Raw genomic sequence first — 17,496 nt, forward strand, 5'->3', positions numbered from 1 at the left:
GCACATTCAGAGAGCATAAGAATGACTTCTGCTGCAATGTAATGTTTTATCTTTTATTTGCTTTTCAGACCCACCAGGTCCACCTGCAAATCCAAGAGTGACTGATACCACAAAGACAAGTGCATCTTTAGCCTGGGGCAAGCCTCACTATGATGGTGGTCTTGAAATCACTGGCTATATAGTAGAGCATCAAAAAGAAGGAGAAGATGAATGGGTGAAAGACACAATAGGGACAGCTTTAAGAATCACTCAGTTTGTTGTAGCTCCTCTGCAGACTGGGGCCAAGTATAATTTCAGAATCTCTGCCATGAATGCTGCAGGTGTCGGTGAACCAGCAATAATTCCAAGTGTGGAAATCATTGACCGAGAAGAGATTCCTGACTTTGAACTGGATGCTGAGCTAAGAAGAACACTTGTTGTTAGAGCTGGATGCACTATTCGGATTTTTGTACCAATTAAAGGACGTCCAACTCCAGAAGTTACATGGACAAAAGATGATGTTTCACTCAAAGGACGTGCCAGTATTGAAAATACCGACTCTTTTACACTCTTGATTGTCACAGAGTGCACCAGATATGATGCAGGAAAGTATGTAATGACTCTTGAAAATGCTGCTGGTAAGAAGACTGGCTTTGTAAATGTAAAAGTCTTGGATACACCAGGTCCACCAATAAACCTTAAGCCTAGAGAAATAACCAAAGACAGCATCACCCTCCAATGGGATATGCCTCTTGTAGATGGAGGTTCACGTATAACAAACTATATTGTTGAGAAACGTGAATCAACTCGGAAGGCATATTCAACAGTCACAACCAACTGCCAGAAGTGTTCCTTCAAGATTCCTAATTTGGCTGAGGGGTGTGAATACTATTTCAGAGTACTGGCTGAAAATGAGTATGGTATTGGTGAACCAGCTGAAACTACAGAACCAGTAAAAGCTTCTGAGGCCCCATCCCCACCTGAGAGCCTTAATATTATGGATGTAACACGGAATTCAGTTAGCCTAGCTTGGCCAAAACCAGAACATGATGGTGGCAGCAAGATCACTGGGTATGTAATTGAAGCACAGAGAAAAGGAACCAACCAGTGGGCACACATCACCACTGTAAAAACACTGGACTGTGTTGTAAAGAATCTAACTGAAAATGAAGAGTATACTTTCCAGGTTATGGCAGTTAACAGTGCTGGAAGAAGTGCCCCAAGGGAAAGCAGACCAGTTATTATCAAGGAGCAAACAATGCTACCGGAGTTTGACCTCCGTGCTATTTACCAGAAAACAGTCATTGCCAAAGCTGGTGACAATATCAAGATTGAAATCCCTGTACTTGGTCGTCCAAGGCCTACTGTGACTTGGAAGAAAGAAGACCAAGTACTTAAGCAAACACAAAGGGTAAATTATGAAAATACAGCAACTGCAACCATACTGACCATCAATGAATGCATTCGAAGTGATAGTGGTCCATATCCACTGTCAGCTAAAAATATTGTTGGAGAAGTTAGTGAAGTAATCACAGTTCAGGTTCATGACATACCTGGACCGCCTACTGGACCAATCAAATTTGAAGAAATTTCATGTGATTTCCTAACATTCTCCTGGGAGCCTCCTTTGAATGATGGTGGTGTACCAATAAGTAACTATGTTGTAGAAATGCGTCAGACTGACAGTACCACGTGGACTGAATTGGCAACTACAGTGATACGCACTACATTTAAAGCCATTCGTCTTACTACTGGAGTTGAGTATCAGTTCCGCGTTAAAGCTCAAAACAGATACGGAGTTGGTCCAGCCATTACTTCAGAGTCTGTAGTTGCCAACTACCCATTTAAGGTACCTGGGCCTCCTGGCACTCCTCAGGTGATTGCAGTCACCAAAGAAACCATGACCATTAGCTGGAATGAGCCAGTTACTGATGGTGGAAGCCCAATACTGGGATATCACATTGAAAGAAAAGAGCGAAATAGCATTGTTTGGCAGACTGTAAGTAAAATGTTGGTGTCAGGAAATATCTTTAAATCATCTGGACTTACTGATGGCATTGCATATGAATTCCGTGTTATAGCAGAAAACCTGGCTGGGAAGAGTAAGCCAAGCAAACCATCTGAGCCTGTGTTTGCATTGGACCCAATAGATCCACCTGGTAAGCCAATACCTCTGAACATTACAAGACATGCAGTTACACTGAAGTGGACCAAACCAGAATATAATGGAGGTTTTAAGATAACTGGCTACACTGTTGAAAAAAGAGACCTTCCTAATGGCCGTTGGCTGAAGGCTAATTTCAGCAATATATTAGAGACTGAATTCACTGTAAGTGGTTTGACAGAAGATGCTGCCTATGAATTCCGTGTCATTGCTAGGAATGCTGGTGGAGCTGTTAGTCAGCCCTCAGAGCCATCAGATGCAATCACTTGTAGAGATGACATTGAAGCACCAAGGATAAAGGTGGATGCTAAATACAAGGACACCATAGTGCTGAAAGCAGGTGAAGTTTTCAGACTTGAGGCTGATGTTTCAGGTCGCCCTCCACCAACTATGACATGGACAAAGGGAGAAAAAGAACTTGAGGACACAGCAAAATTAGAAATAAAAATAGCAGATTTCTCTACCATTCTCATCAACAAAGATTCCTCGAGAAGAGATGGTGGTGCTTACACGCTTACTGCAACAAACCCTGGTGGCTTTGCCAAGCATATCTTCAATGTTAAAGTTCTTGATAGACCTGGTCCCCCGGAAGGGCCTTTGGCTGTGTCTGAAGTCACTGCAGAAAAATGTGTGCTGTCATGGCTACCCCCACTGGATGATGGAGGAGCAAAGATTGACCATTATGTGGTTGAAAAACGTGAAACAAGTAGATTGGCATGGACATCTGTAGGCACAGAAGTTCCAGTGACTAAACTGAAGGTTACTAAACTGTTGAAGGGCAATGAGTATGTGTTCCGAGTTATGGCTGTTAACAAATATGGAGTTGGTGAGCCTTTGGAATCAGAGCCCATTCTTGCAGTAAATCCCTATGTTCCACCTGATCCACCTAAAACACCTGAAGTTACAGCAATTACAAAGGATTCTATGGTTGTCTGTTGGGGCCATCCTGATTCTGATGGTGGGAGCCCAATAACTAACTATATTGTGGAACGTCGAGACAGGACTGGTCTACGGTGGGTGAAATGTAACAAAAGGGTTGTTACTGACTTACGTTTTAAAGTGTCTGGACTGACAGAAGGCCATGAATATGAATACAGAGTCATGGCGGAAAATGCTGCTGGTGTCAGTGAGCCAAGCCCAGCCAGTCCATTCTATAAAGCCTGTGATACTGTATTTAAGCCTGGTCCCCCAGGTAATCCTCGTGTTTTGGATAGCAGCAAGTCCTCTATTACAATAGCATGGAACAAACCAATATATGATGGTGGTTCGGAGATCACAGGTTACATGGTTGAGATTGCATTACCTGAAGAAGATGAGTGGAAGATTGTAACTCCACCAGTGGGTCTAAAGGCCACTTCTTTTACCATCACTGACTTGAAAGAAAACCAAGAGTATAAAATACGGATATATGCTATGAACTCTGAAGGTCTTGGGGAGCCTGCTCTTGTTCCTGGCACTCCAAAAGCTGAAGAAAGAATGCTACCTCCAGAGATTGAACTTGATGCAGAGCTACGTAAAGTTGTAACTATTAGAGCTTGCTGTACTCTAAGACTCTTTGTCCCAATTAAAGGAAGACCAGCACCTGAAGTAAAATGGACAAGAGAACATGGGGAATCTTTGGATAGAGCAAGCATTGAATCAACAAGCTCTTATACTTTACTTATTGTTGAAAATGTAAATAGATTTGATAGTGGCAAATACATACTGACAATTGAAAACAGCTCAGGTAGTAAGACAGCATTTGTGAATGTCAGAGTTCTTGATACTCCAGGGGCACCTCAAGATTTGAAAATAAAGGAAGTTACAAAATCTTCAGTTACACTCACATGGGAGCCTCCTGTCATAGATGGTGGCTCTAAAATTAAAAATTACATTGTTGAAAAGCGTGAATCAACAAGAAAAGCTTATTCAACTGTTAATGCCAATTGCCACAAGACCAGCTGGAAAGTTGATTCACTGCAAGAAGGCTGCAACTACTACTTCAGAGTCCTAGCTGAAAATGAGTATGGAATAGGCCTTCCAGTTGAAACTTCAGAATCCATAAAAGTATCAGAAAGACCACTTCCACCAGGAAAAATAACTTTGTTGGATGTGACAAGAAATAGCGTAACCTTATCTTGGGAAAAACCTGAACATGATGGTGGTAGCAGAATTCTGGGCTATATTGTAGAAATGCAGAGCAAAGGCAGTGAAAAGTGGTCAACCTGTGCTACCGTAAAAGTTACTGAAGCCACCATCACAGGATTGATCCAAGGTGAAGAATACACCTTCCGTGTTTCAGCTCAGAATGAGAAAGGTATCAGTGATCCTCGCCAGCTGGGTATACCAGTTGTTGCAAAAGATCTTGTGATCCCACCAGCTTTCAAACTACTGTTTACCACTTTCAGTGTTCTAGCAGGGGAGGACTTAAAGGTTGATGTTCCTTTTGTTGGCCGACCCAAACCGGCAGTGTCTTGGCATAAAGACAATGTGGCATTGAAGCAGACTACAAGAGTAAATGCAGAAAGCTCGGAAAACAACACAATGTTAACAATAAAAGAAGCATGCAGAGAAGATGTGGGAACATATTTAGTTAAACTTACAAACTCTGCTGGTGAAGCAACTGAGACACTAAATATTGTTGTCCTTGACAAACCAGGACCTCCAACTGGACCAGTAAAAGTAGATGAAGTAACAGCAGATAGTATTACCATTTCCTGGGAACCACCCAAGTACGATGGTGGTAGCTCTATCAATAATTACATTGTAGAAAGAAGAGACACTTCCACCACGACTTGGCACATTGTGTCAGCTACTGTTGCAAGAACAACTATAAAAGCATGTCGTTTAAAGACTGGCTGTGAATATCAGTTCAGAATTGCAGCTGAGAACAGATATGGGAAGAGTACGTATCTCACCTCAGAGTCAATAATAGCCCAATACCCATTTAAAGTTCCTGGTCCACCTGGAACTCCTTTTGTAACAAATGTCTCAAAAGACAGCATGGTGGTACAATGGCATGAACCAGTCAATGATGGCGGTAGCAGGATCATTGGTTATCACTTGGAGCGCAAAGAAAGAAACAGCATTCTGTGGGCTAAACTGAATAAAACACCTCTTCCAGATACCAAATTTAAGACAACTGGCCTTGAGGAAGGTCTTGAATACGAATTCAGAGTCTATGCAGAAAACATAGTAGGAATTGGAAAGGCAAGTAGAGCATCTGAATGCTATACTGCACGTGACCCATGTGACCCTCCAGGTCGTCCAGAACCTGTAATTGTCACAAGAAGCTCAGTAACACTCCAGTGGAAGAAACCTATATATGATGGTGGAAGTAAAATCACAGGCTATGTTGTTGAAAAGAAGGAATTACCTGATGGCCGTTGGATGAAAGCAAGCTTTACAAATGTCATTGATACTCAGTTTGAAGTAACCGGTCTAGTTGAAAACCAGAGATACGAGTTTCGTGTTATAGCACGAAATGCTGCAGGTGTTTTCAGTGAACCGTCAGAGAGCTCAGGGGCAATTACAGCAAGAGATGAAGTAGAACCACCTCAAATAAGTATGGATCCAAAATACAGAGACACTATTGTAGTGAATGCTGGTGAGTCATTCAAGCTTGATGCTGATGTTCATGGCAAACCAATACCTTCCATTCAGTGGTTAAAAGGTGATCGTGAGCTGACAAGCACCGCTCACATGGAAATAAAAACTACTGATTTTGCAACAAGCCTCAGTGTGAAGGAAGCCACGAGAGTTGACAGTGGGCAGTATGTACTACTGGCAAAAAATGTTGCAGGTGAAAAGAAGGTTCCTGTTAACGTCAAAGTTCTTGATAGACCTGGGCCTCCAGAAGGACCTGTTGAGTTTACAGGTGTTACAGCTGAAAAATGCACGCTGTCATGGAAACCTCCACTACAAGATGGTGGTAGCGATATTTCACACTACGTTGTAGAAAAAAGGGAAACCAGTCGGTTGGTGTGGACTGTCGTTGACTCAAATGTGCAAACCCTGAACTGCAAAGTTACAAAACTTCTAGAAGGAAATGAGTATGTTTTCCGCATCATGGCAGTAAATAAATATGGTGTTGGTGAACCTCTGGAGTCTGACCCAGTAGTTGCAAAGAACCCATTTGTTGTGCCACTTCCTCCAAAGGCTCCAGAAGTCACAGCAGTTACCAAGGATTCTATGATAGTTGTATGGGAAAGACCAGCCTCAGATGGCGGCAGTGAAATCCTAGGCTACGTCCTTGAAAAACGAGATAAGGAAGGCATTCGCTGGACAAGATGTAACAAACGCCTGATAAGTGAACTGCGATACAGAGTGACTGGTCTTATAGAAAATCATGATTATGAGTACAGAGTTTCAGCTGAAAATGCTGCTGGTCTTAGTGAACCAAGTCCACCTTCTACTTACTACAAAGCATGTGATCCTATTTACAAGCCAGGCCCACCCAATAATCCTAAAGTTATGGATGTTACAAGATCTTCAGTTTTTCTTTCATGGGGTAAACCTATATATGATGGTGGCTCTGAAATTCAGGGATACATTGTGGAAAAATGTGATGTAAGTGATGGTGAATGGTCAATTTGTACCCCTCCAACTGGAATTAAGAATACTCACATGGAAGTAGAAAAATTAGTGGAAAAACACGAATACAAATTCCGCATATGTGCAGTTAATAAAGCAGGAGTTGGAGAGCATGCAGATGTTCCTGGTTCTGTTATTGTAGAAGAGAAGATGGAGGCTCCAGACCTTGACCTTGACATGGAATTAAGGAAGATTGTAAATGTGAGAGCAGGAGGTTCCTTAAGACTGTTTGTTCCCATCAGAGGTCGTCCAACACCTGAAGTAAAATGGGGTAAAGTGGATGGTGACATCAGAGAAGCAGCTATTATTGATACTACTAGTAGCTTCACTTCCCTTGTTCTAGATAATGTTAACAGATTTGATAGCGGAAAATATACTCTGACCTTGGAAAACAGCAGTGGAACAAAGTCTGCGTTTGTCAGTGTAAGAGTACTGGATACCCCAAGTGCACCTGTTAATTTGAAAATCAGAGAGATCACTAAAGACTCTGTTTCACTTTCATGGGAGCCTCCTCTCTTGGATGGTGGAGCAAAAATAAAGAATTTCATTATTGAAAAGCGTGAAGCAACAAGAAAGGCATATGCAGCTGTTGTAACAAACTGCCACAAGACTTCATGGAAAGTAGATCAACTTCAGGAGGGCTGCTACTACTTCTTCAGAATCTCTGCTGAGAATGAATATGGAATTGGCCTCCCTGCAGAAACCAGTGACCCAATTAAAGTTGCTGAAGTTCCACAGCCTCCTGGGAAAATAACAGTGGATGATGTCACAAGAAACAGTGTCTCACTAAGCTGGGCAAAACCAGAACATGATGGTGGTAGCAAAATCATACAATATATTGTTGAAATGCAAGCAAAGGGTAGTGAGAAGTGGTCAGAGTGTGCTCGTGTTAAAACACTTGAAGCAGTTGTTACTAATCTAACTCAAGGGGAAGAATATCTTTTTAGAGTAATGGCTGTAAATGAAAAGGGTAAGAGTGATCCTAGAGCACTTGCAGTTCCAATAGTTGCCAAAGATCTGGTGATTGAACCTGATGTAAGACCTGCTTTCCACAGTTACAGTGTTCAAGTGGGACAGGACCTAAAAGTAGAAATACCAATTGCAGGTCGACCTAAACCAACTGTTACCTGGGTTAAAGATGGCCAGCCATTGAGGCAGACAACAAGAGTCAATGTTAGCGATTCACCTGATCTCACTATATTGAATCTTAAGGAAACTAGCAAAGAAGACAGTGGCACTTATGAAATCACTGTGGCTAATGTTGTTGGGCAAAAGTCTGCCTCTGTTGAAATTATTACTCTAGACAAACCTGACCCTCCAGTGGGACCTGTGAAGTTTGATGAAATAAGTGCAGAAAGTATTACCCTGTCATGGAATCCCCCAGTGTACACAGGTGGCTGCCAAATCACCAACTATATTGTGCACAAGAGAGATACAACAACAACTGTATGGGAAACAGTTTCGGCTACTGTTGCAAGAACTACACTGAAGGTGACTAAACTGAAAACTGGTTCAGAATACCAGTTCAGAATATTTGCTGAGAACAGGTATGGGCAGAGTTTTGCATTGGAATCTGCACCGGTCGTAGCACAGTATCCCTACAAGGAACCAGGACCTCCTGGCACACCATTTGTGACAACAGTTACAAAAGACTCCATGGTTGTACAATGGCATGAACCAGTAAATGATGGTGGCAGTAGAGTGTTGGGTTACCATCTTGAGAGAAAGGAGAAAAACAGCATTCTATGGACTAAAGTAAACAAGACTATTATTCAGGACACAAGTTTTAAGACAAATAACCTTGAAGAAGGAATTGAATATGAATTTCGAGTTTCTGCAGAAAATATTGTTGGTGTAGGCAGAACAAGTAAAGTTTCTGAGTGCTATGTAGCTCGTGATCCATGTGATCCTCCAGGTCGCCCAGAAGCTATAATAATAAAAAGAAGCTCTATTACTTTACAGTGGACCAAACCAGAATATGATGGTGGAAGTAAGGTTACTGGTTATATTGTAGAGAAACGTGACTTACCAGATGGTCGCTGGATGAAAGCGAGCTTCACAAATATCATTGAAACTCAGTTCACTGTTACAGGACTTACTGAAGACCAAAGATATGAATTTAGAGTAATTGCAAAGAATGCTGCAGGTGCAGTAAGCAAACCTTCTGACAGTACAGGACCAATAACAGCAAGGGATGAAGTTGAACTTCCACGAATTTCAATGGATCCGAAGTACAAAGACACTATTGTTGTAAATGCTGGTGAAACATTCAGACTTGAGGCTGATGTTCATGGAAAGCCACTACCAACCATTAAGTGGTACAAAGGAGATAAAGAGCTTGAGGATACTGCTAGATATGAAATAAAGAACACAGATTTCAGTGCGTTAATAATTGTAAAAGATGCTATTAGAGTTGATGGTGGACAATACATTCTTGAAGCCTCTAATGTTGCAGGAACAAAGACAGTAACAGTAAACGTAAAAGTCTTGGACAGGCCAGGACCTCCAGAAGGCCCAGTCCAAGTTACAGGAGTTACAGCTGAAAAATGTGCACTGGCATGGGGTCCTCCTCTTCATGATGGTGGCAGTGATATTTCTCATTACATTGTAGAGAAGAGAGAAACTAGCCGCCTGGCATGGACTGTGGTTGCTTCAGAAGTTTTACCTACAATGCTGAAAGTAACAAAACTCTTGGAAGGAAATGAATACGTCTTCCGTATCATGGCAGTTAACAAGTATGGGGTGGGCGAGCCATTAGAATCTGTGCCAGTAATGATGAGAAATCCATTTGTGGTTCCTGGACCACCAAAATCCTTGGAAATTACCAACATCACAAAAGATTCTATGACTGTCTGCTGGACCCGACCAGACAGTGATGGAGGTAGTGAAATCATAGGTTACATTGTAGAAAAGAGAGACCGAGCAGGCATCAGATGGATAAAATGCAATAAACGCCGCATTACAGATTTGCGATTAAGAGTTACAGGTTTAACAGAGGATCATGAATATGAATTCAGAGTTTCTGCTGAAAATGCTGCTGGAGTTGGTGAACCAAGCCAAGTTTCTCCCTATTTCAAAGCTTGTGACCCGATGTTCAAGCCTGGCCCACCTACAAATGCCCATATTGTGGATACCACCAAAAGTTCAGTTATACTCGGTTGGAGTAAACCAATTTATGATGGTGGTTGTGAAATCCAGGGATACCTTGTAGAAATCTGTAAAGCAGATGAAGATGAATGGTCGCTTGCTACTCCACAGACAGGCATACGTGCCACTCGATTTGAGATCAAAAAGCTTACTGAACATCAAGAATACAAACTACGAGTGTGTGCTCTCAACAAGATCGGTGTGGGAGAGGCTGCATCAGTTCCTGGTACTATTAAACCAGAAGACAAACTTGAAGCTCCAGAACTTGATATTGATTCAGAGCTAAGGAAAGGGATAGTGGTTAGAGCTGGTGGGTCTGCTAGGATTCACATACCATTCAGGGGACGACCAACCCCTGATATCACATGGTCCCGAGAAGAAGGTGAATTCTCAGAAAAAGTTCAGATTGATAAAGGCATAAACTACACACAACTTTCAATTGACAACTGTGATAGAAATGATGCTGGAAAGTATATTCTTAAGCTGGAGAACAGCAGTGGTTCTAAATCTGCATTTGTTACAGTGAAAGTCTTGGACACACCAGGACCCCCGCAAAACTTAGTGGTAAAGGATATAAAGAAGGATTCTGCTGTATTATCTTGGGAGCCACCGATTATTGATGGTGGTGCAAAGGTAAAGAACTATGTAATAGACAAGCGTGAGTCAACCAGGAAGGCATTTGCAAATGTAAGTGCTAAGTGTGCCAAGACAAGTTTTAAAGTTGAAAATCTTACAGAAGGAGCAATTTATTACTTCAGAGTTATGGCTGAAAATGAATATGGAATTGGTGTTCCAGTTGAAACCAGGGATGCTATCAAAGCCTCGGAGCCACCTCTGCCTCCTGGGAAAGTAACACTCACTGATGTCACTCAGAGAAGTGCATCACTTACGTGGGAAAAACCTGAACATGATGGAGGTAGCAGAATTTTGGGATATCTTGTTGAAATGTTGCCTAAAGGAACAGAAAAATGGAGTGTTGTTAGTGAGACCAAAACCTGTAATGCAGAGGTGTCTGGTTTGAGTCCAGGACAGGAATATCAATTCCGTGTGATTGCCTACAATGAAAAAGGCAAAAGCGATCCCAGAGCGCTTGGAATTCCTGTGATAGCTAAAGACTTGACTATTGAGCCAAGTTTCAAACTGATGTTTAATACATACAGTGTACAAGCTGGAGAAGATCTGAAGGTAGAAGTACCATTTATAGGTAGACCCAAACCTACTATTACTTGGACAAAAGATGAGCAGCCACTGAAACAGACTACCAGATTAAATATTGAGAATACGACAACATCAACTATTTTACATATTAAAGAAAGCAACAGGGAAGACTTTGGTAAATATACAGTAACAGCAACAAATGCAGCAGGTACAGCAACAGAGCACCTGAGCATAATTGTACTAGAAAAACCTGGCCCACCACGAGGACCTGTCCGCTTTGACGAAATTAGTGCAGACTTTGTTGTTTTATCATGGGATCCACCTGATTATACTGGTGGCTGCCAGATAAGCAACTATATAGTAGAAAAGCGAGACACAAGCACTACCACATGGAACATTGTGTCAGCAACTGTTGCAAGAACAACCATCAAAGCCACAAAGCTTAAAACAGGTTCTGAATACCAGTTCAGGATTTCTGCTGAAAACAGATATGGAAAGAGCTCTCCTTTGGCTTCTAAATCAATTGTTGTGCAATACCCCTACAAGGTGCCTGGACCACCTGGAACCCCATTTGTTACAGCAGCTTCCAAGGACCACATGATCGTACAATGGCATGAACCAGTTAATGATGGAGGAAGCAAAGTTCTTGGCTACCATCTTGAGCGTAAAGATAAGAACAGCATTCTTTGGACAAAACAGAACAAGTCACTTATTGTGGACACCAAATATAAAACAGATGGCCTTGAAGAAGGTCTTGAATATGAGTTCAGAGTTTCTGCTGAAAACATTGTTGGCATTGGCAAAGTCAGCAAAGTATCAGAACTGTACGTTGCCCGAGATCCTTGTGACCCACCTGGACGCCCAGAGGCCATTGTTGTTACAAGAAGTAATATCACACTGAAGTGGAAAAAGCCAGAATATGATGGTGGAAGCAAAATAACTGGTTATATTGTAGAGAAGAAAGAACTGCCAGATGGTCGCTGGATGAAAGCCAGCTTTACAAATGTGTTGGAAACAGAATTTACAGTAAGTGGTCTTGTTGAAAACCAACGATATGAATTCAGAGTAATTGCAAGAAATGCAGCCGGTTGCTTGAGTGAACCATCTGAAAGTACAGGGCCTATTACTGCCAGAGATGAAATTGAAGCACCAGGAGCTTCTTTGGATCCTAAATACAGAGATGTCATTGTTGTTCATGCTGGAGAAACCTTTGTTCTTGAAGCTGATATCCATGGCAAACCTATTCCTGACATTACATGGTCAAAAGATGGTAAAGACCTTGAAGAAACAACTGCAAGAATGGAAATTAAATCTACCATTGAGAAAACCATTCTCACTGTCAAAGACTGTATAAGAGTAGATGGAGGTCACTATACTCTTAATCTCAAAAATGTTGGTGGCACCAAATCTATACCAATCACTGTAAAAGTGCTTGATAGACCAGGACCTCCAGAAGGACCTTTGAACATTACAGGTGTCACTGCAGAAAGATGCTACTTGTCATGGTCTCCACCTTCGCATGATGGTGGTTCTAGTATCTCACATTATATCATTGAGAAGAGAGAGACAAGTAGGCTTTCATGGACACAAGTAGCAACAGATGTGCAGGCTCTTAATCACAAAGTAACCAAACTCCTTCCTGGCAATGAATACATTTTCCGTGTAATGGCAGTGAATAAATATGGAGTTGGAGAGCCCTTGGAATCTGAACCAGTTGTGGCTCGTAATCCATACAAACCTCCTGGTCCTCCTTCAACACCTGAAGTTTCAGCAATCACAAAAGATTCTATGGTGGTAACATGGGGTCGCCCAGAAGACAATGGAGGAGCTGAAATTGAAGGTTACATACTTGAAAAACGAGACAAGGATGGTATCCGGTGGACCAAATGCAATAAGAAAAGGCTGACAGACTTGCGATTCAGAGCAACAGGTCTAACTGATGGGCATTTCTATGAATTTAGAGTGTCTGCTGAAAATGCTGCAGGGGTAGGGGAACCCAGTGAGCCATCCATTTTCTATCGTGCTTGTGATGTATTATATCCACCAGGTCCACCTAGCAATCCAAAAGTTACAGATACTTCCAGGTCATCAGTTTCCCTTGCCTGGAGTAAGCCCATTTATGATGGTGGTGCTCCTGTTAAAGGGTATGTAGTGGAAGTAAAAGAAGCTGCTGCTGATGAATGGACTATCTGCACCCCACCAACAGGCCTTCAAGCAAAACAGTTCACTGTGACAAAACTGAAAGAGAACCAGGAGTATAACTTCCGCATCTGTGCCATCAACTCAGAAGGAGTAGGAGAGCCTGCGACTATACCTGGTGCAGTCTTAGCAGAGGACAAGATTGAACCTCCTGAAATTGAACTTGATGCGGATCTCAGAAAAGTAGTCACTGTACGTGCTAGTGGTACTTTACGCCTGTTTGTCACCATCAAAGGAAGACCAGAACCTGAAGTTAAATGGGAGAAAGCAGAAGGAACAATTAGTGAGCGAGCTCAGATTGAAGTCACCAGTTCCTACACAATGCTGGTCATTGACAATGTCAATAGATTTGATAGTGGGAGATACAATCTTACTTTAGAGAACAACAGTGGCAAAAAATCCGCTTTTGTTAATGTCAGAGTGCTTGATACACCTAGTGCACCTCTAAACCTGACAATCAGAGAAGTGAAAAAAGATTTTGTAACTTTAGCTTGGGAAGCACCACTTATTGATGGCGGAGCTAAAATTACCAACTACATAGTTGAAAAGCGAGAATCCACGAGAAAGGCATATGCCACAGTTACAAGCAACTGTACAAAGAATTCTTTCAAGGTTACTCAACTACAAGAAGGATGTAGTTATTACTTCCGTGTTCTAGCTGTAAATGAATATGGGGCTGGTTTGCCAGCAGAAGTTGCTGATCCAGTTAAGGTGTCTGAACCACCTTCTCCACCTTCAAAGGTCATTCTTGTTGATGTGACTCGCAACTCTGCATCAATTAAATGGGAGAAGCCAGAGAGTGATGGTGGTAGTAAAATTACTGGTTATATAGTAGAAATGCAGAGTAAAGGAAGTGTAAAATGGAGTGCATGTACACAGGTGAAAACATTGGAAGCAACAGTAACAGGCTTAAGTATGGGAGAAGAGTACAGTTTCAGGGTGATTGCTGTTAATGAAAAAGGAAAAAGTGATCCAAGAGAACTTGGTGTCCCGGTCATTGCAAAAGATATTGAAATCCTGCCGTCTGTTGAGCTTCTTTTTAACACGTTCACGGTGAAAGCTGGAGATGATCTTAAGATTGACATTCCATTCAGAGGACGACCTCTTCCCACTGTTAGCTGGAAGAAGGATGGGAATCCCTTAAAACAGACAACCAGGGTAAATGTTCAAACATCAAAGACTTTAACTTCACTGTCCATCAAGGAAGCTACAAATGAAGATCTGGGACATTATGAATTACATCTTTCAAATACTGCTGGAACAACAACAGCTTCTCTAACTGTAGTTGTCCTTGACAGACCAGGACCACCAACTGATGTTAAAATTGATGAAGTTAGTGCTGATAGTGTAACTCTATCTTGGAAACCTCCAGCATATGATGGCGGATGTCACATTAGCAATTACATTGTGGAGAAGAGAGATACTACCACAACAACATGGGAGGTCGTATCTGCAGCAGTTGCAAGAACATCAATTAAAGTATCTCGACTCGTCACTGGATCTGAATATCAGTTCCGTGTTTGTGCAGAAAACCGCTATGGGAAAAGCTCTTATACTAATTCTCCTTCTGTTGTGGCAGAGTATCCATTTAAGCCTCCAGGTCCACCAGGAACACCTCGTGTGGCACATGCAACTAAATCTTTCATGATTGTAACTTGGCAGGTACCAGTTAATGATGGAGGTAGCGTAGTACTAGGATACCATTTGGAGCATAAAGAAAGAAGCAGCATTCTTTGGACAAAAGTCAACAAGAGCCTCATAACTGATACACAAATGAAAGTTACAGGTCTTGATGAAGGACTGATGTATGAATATCGTGTGTATGCAGAAAACATCGCTGGAATAGGCAAATGCAGCAAAGCATGTGAACCAGTTGCTGCAAGAGATCCATGTGATCCTCCTGGTCAACCAGAAGTTACTAATATTACAAGGACATCTGTCTCATTGAAGTGGACTAAACCAGAATACGATGGTGGAGCTAAAGTAACAGGATATATTATTGAACGCCGAGAACTACCAGATGGTCGTTGGCTAAAATGTAATTTTACTAATGTGCAAGAAACATACTTCGATGTAGGTGGACTTACAGAAGACCAGCGTTATGAATTCCATGTGATTGCAAAGAATGCTGCTGGACTCTTCAGTCAGCCATCTGAATCAACTGGACCTGTGACCGTGAAAGATGATGTAGAAGCTCCAAGAATTATGATGGATGCCAAATTCAGGGATGTTGTAGTTGTGAAAGCTGGAGAAGTGTTCAAAGTCAATGCTGATATTGCAGGACGGCCAATACCAGTGGTTTCATGGACAAAGGACGGCAAGGAGCTTGAAGGAAAAGCTAGAGTTGAAATAGTCTCAACAGATTACACTACTGCAATAACCATTAAGGACTGTATCCGAGGTGATTCAGGACAGTATGTACTAACATTACAGAATGTTGCAGGAACAAAATCTTTGGCAATTAATTGCAAAGTACTTGATAGACCTGGCCCACCTGCAGGTCCATTAGAAATAAATGGCCTTACTGCTGAAAAGTGCCATTTATCATGGGGACCACCTCAAGAAAACGGTGGTGCAGATATTGATCATTATATTGTGGAAAAACGTGAGACCAGCAGAATTGCATGGACACTTTGTGAAGGAGAGCTTAAAACAACATCTTGTAAAGTGACAAAATTACTGAAGGGTAATGAATATATTTTCAGAGTAATGGGAGTTAACAAATACGGCGTTGGTGAGCCTCTAGAAAGCGTTGCTGTCAAAGCCCTAGACCCATTTACAGTTCCAAGCCCACCTACATCTTTAGAGATCACCAGTGTGAGCAAAGATTCAATAACTCTGTGCTGGGCAAGACCTGAGTCTGATGGAGGCAATGAGATCTCAGGCTATGTAATTGAAAGGCGTGAGAAAACCAGCCTAAGATGGATTCGCGTAAACAAAAAGCCAGTTTATGATTTAAGAGTGAAATCATCGGGTCTCCGTGAGGGATGTGAATATGAATTCCGGGTTTATGCAGAAAATGCTGCTGGCCTCAGTCTCCCAAGTGAAACCACACCACTGATTAAGGCAGAAGATCCAATCTTTTTGCCATCACCCCCATCTAAACCTAAGATTATGGATTCTACAAGGTCAAATATCACAATTGGTTGGACAAAGCCACTGTTTGATGGAGGTGCTCCAGTGACAGGATACACAGTTGAATACAAGAAAACTGATGAAACTGACTGGACAACAGCTATTCAGAATTTAAGAGGCACAGAATATACCATAACTGGATTAACATCAGGCTCTGAGTATGTTTTTAGAGTGAAATCCATTAACAAAATGGGTGTCAGTGAACCAAGTGATGTCTCAGAACCTCAGGTGGCAAAAGAAAGAGAGGAAGAACCTGCCTTTGAAATTGACAGTGAAATGCGGAAGACTTTAATTGTAAAGGCTGGTGGATCGTTCACAATGACTGTTCCTTTCAGAGGCAAACCAGTCCCAAATGTAACATGGAACAAACCAGACACTGATCTCCGTACACGTGCAAGCATTGATACTTCAAGTAATTGTACATCTCTTACTATTGAAAAAGCAACAAGAAATGATTCTGGAAAGTACACATTAACATTGCAAAACATTCTGAACACTACCACCTTGACTTTAATAGTCAAAGTTCTTGATACGCCTGGCCCACCATCTAATATTGCAACAAAAGACATAACTAAAGAATCTGCTGTGTTATCTTGGGATGTTCCTGAAAACGATGGTGGAGCACCTGTAAAGAACTATGTAATTGAAAAACGAGAAGCTAGCAAAAAGGCGTGGGTCACTGTGACAAACAACTGTCATCGCTTGTCCTACAAAGTGACTGGTTTGCAAGAAGGTGCCATTTACTACTTCCGTGTCTCCGGAGAAAATGAATATGGTGTTGGAGTGCCTTCTGAGACCAAAGAGGGAACAAAAATAACAGGTATGTTTTATTATGAAAAAAATTTGTTAATACTTAAAATAATATGAGTTTTAAAGTGTGAACTTCAAAATAATGTCAAAAGCTTTAAATCTGCATACAGTAAAATAGATCATTTTTGTAGGTATGTCTGTGGTTTTACAAATAAAAAAGAGCTAAGTAATAGCTTGAATTTTAAATTTTGCTTGGATTTTACTTAAAATATTTCTAATATACAAATTGGTTTAAAAACACATTTTCTTGATCCAGATTGTGTTCCTTTGTAATTGCTAATACAAAAAGTCAGTATCTTCTATATTGCTTAACCTGTTGCACTTTTTTTCTC

General features: G+C 41.5%; 1 protein-coding gene across 1 annotated transcript in view; it reads left to right on the forward strand.

Moving 5' to 3' along the window:
• Nucleotides 1-17,496, forward strand: part of TTN (titin) — a 236,560-nt gene that overhangs the window by 190,665 nt on the left and 28,399 nt on the right. Inside the window, exon 270 of the mRNA XM_053983149.1 lies at nucleotides 69-17,174. Coding sequence (XP_053839124.1) covers nucleotides 69-17,174 — 17,106 coding nt within the window. The remainder of the gene's footprint in view (nucleotides 1-68; nucleotides 17,175-17,496) is intronic.

The sequence above is a fragment of the Vidua macroura genome, chromosome 7, assembly GCF_024509145.1.
Source record: "Vidua macroura isolate BioBank_ID:100142 chromosome 7, ASM2450914v1, whole genome shotgun sequence".
In the NCBI taxonomy this organism is placed as follows: domain Eukaryota; kingdom Metazoa; phylum Chordata; class Aves; order Passeriformes; family Viduidae; genus Vidua; species Vidua macroura.